The sequence below is a fragment of the Primulina huaijiensis genome, unplaced genomic scaffold (genome assembly GCF_012295235.1).
Source record: "Primulina huaijiensis isolate GDHJ02 unplaced genomic scaffold, ASM1229523v2 scaffold204459, whole genome shotgun sequence".
NCBI classification, from domain to species: domain Eukaryota; kingdom Viridiplantae; phylum Streptophyta; class Magnoliopsida; order Lamiales; family Gesneriaceae; genus Primulina; species Primulina huaijiensis.
The window spans coordinates 1-970 of NW_027353681.1; the positions used below are offsets into that span (position 1 = coordinate 1).

Genomic DNA, 970 nt, shown 5'->3' on the forward strand with positions numbered 1-970 from the left:
CACTCGACCATATACAAATAGGGAGGGAATCTCCCCTCCCTCGGCCGAGTATCCAATCTCCCCCAGAGAACTAAGCTTGAGGCTACATGAAGTCATCCAATCAAGACTAGAAGAACGTGTGGTTGAACTCGAGGCAGCACTCACAAACAGCCAGACGAAGAGTATAACCGGGGCTTCTCCCAGTCATGATATCCCTGCTCCTGAGGATGAGCGAAAATCTGTTGTGTTGAATTTGTCGGGGGAAACTTTTGCTGCATACACCAAAGCATATGAGGAGTTAATGAAGGTATCTGAGTCTGATGAAGCAGATTTTCCTTTTCCGTTTGAGAAGAGAAACGGCCATCAAGATAAATGGAAGAAAGATGTGGATATGGTTCAAGATAGCACTTCGAACGTCGACTTGGAATGTTCTAATGGATACATGGAAACAAGATTAAATCTTGGAATTGTGAAAAATCTTGATATTATGAATGATGATGTATGTGATAGTAGAGATGAGAGTGAAGGCGGTGAGGAGGAGATGGAGAGGTTGTTGATAAGACAAATTGTAGAGAAAGCAAGGCAAGGCTCTCCTGTAGTTTTGAATGCTCAAAAGGCATTATTGTCAACTGACCAAAATTTAAATAAATTTTGATGTACCTGTCAAAGGGAAAATTATTAGAAAAAATGATTTTTGCAGTAATTAAATAAGTAGATCTTTTAATTTCACGTTACTATACAACCAACTTTAATATTTTTTCAATTGTGACAATTAATATTTTTACATATAATCTTACTTCAGTTTCTTAAAATTATATTTAGGTAATAAAATCGAAATAGCAGATAAAATCATTTTAATCTTTTTTTTCCAGTTAGTTTCTTTTATTTATTTTATTTTATTCTTGAAAATTGACATTTCCAAATTTATGTTAAATTTCACAATGATTCAATATTCACACTAGCAATTAAATAATAAACCAAAAAGTTTGTC

The 970-nt window shown here is 34.5% G+C and overlaps 1 protein-coding gene across 1 annotated transcript; it reads left to right on the forward strand.

Moving 5' to 3' along the window:
- Window positions 1–49: 49 nt before the first annotated feature.
- LOC140966297 (uncharacterized) lies at window positions 50–697 on the forward strand (the record flags this gene model as incomplete). Its single annotated transcript, XM_073426618.1, has 1 exon — window positions 50–697. A coding segment is annotated over one exon (585 nt), but the record flags the coding sequence as incomplete, so codon positions are not given.
- Window positions 698–970: the final 273 nt, after the last annotated feature.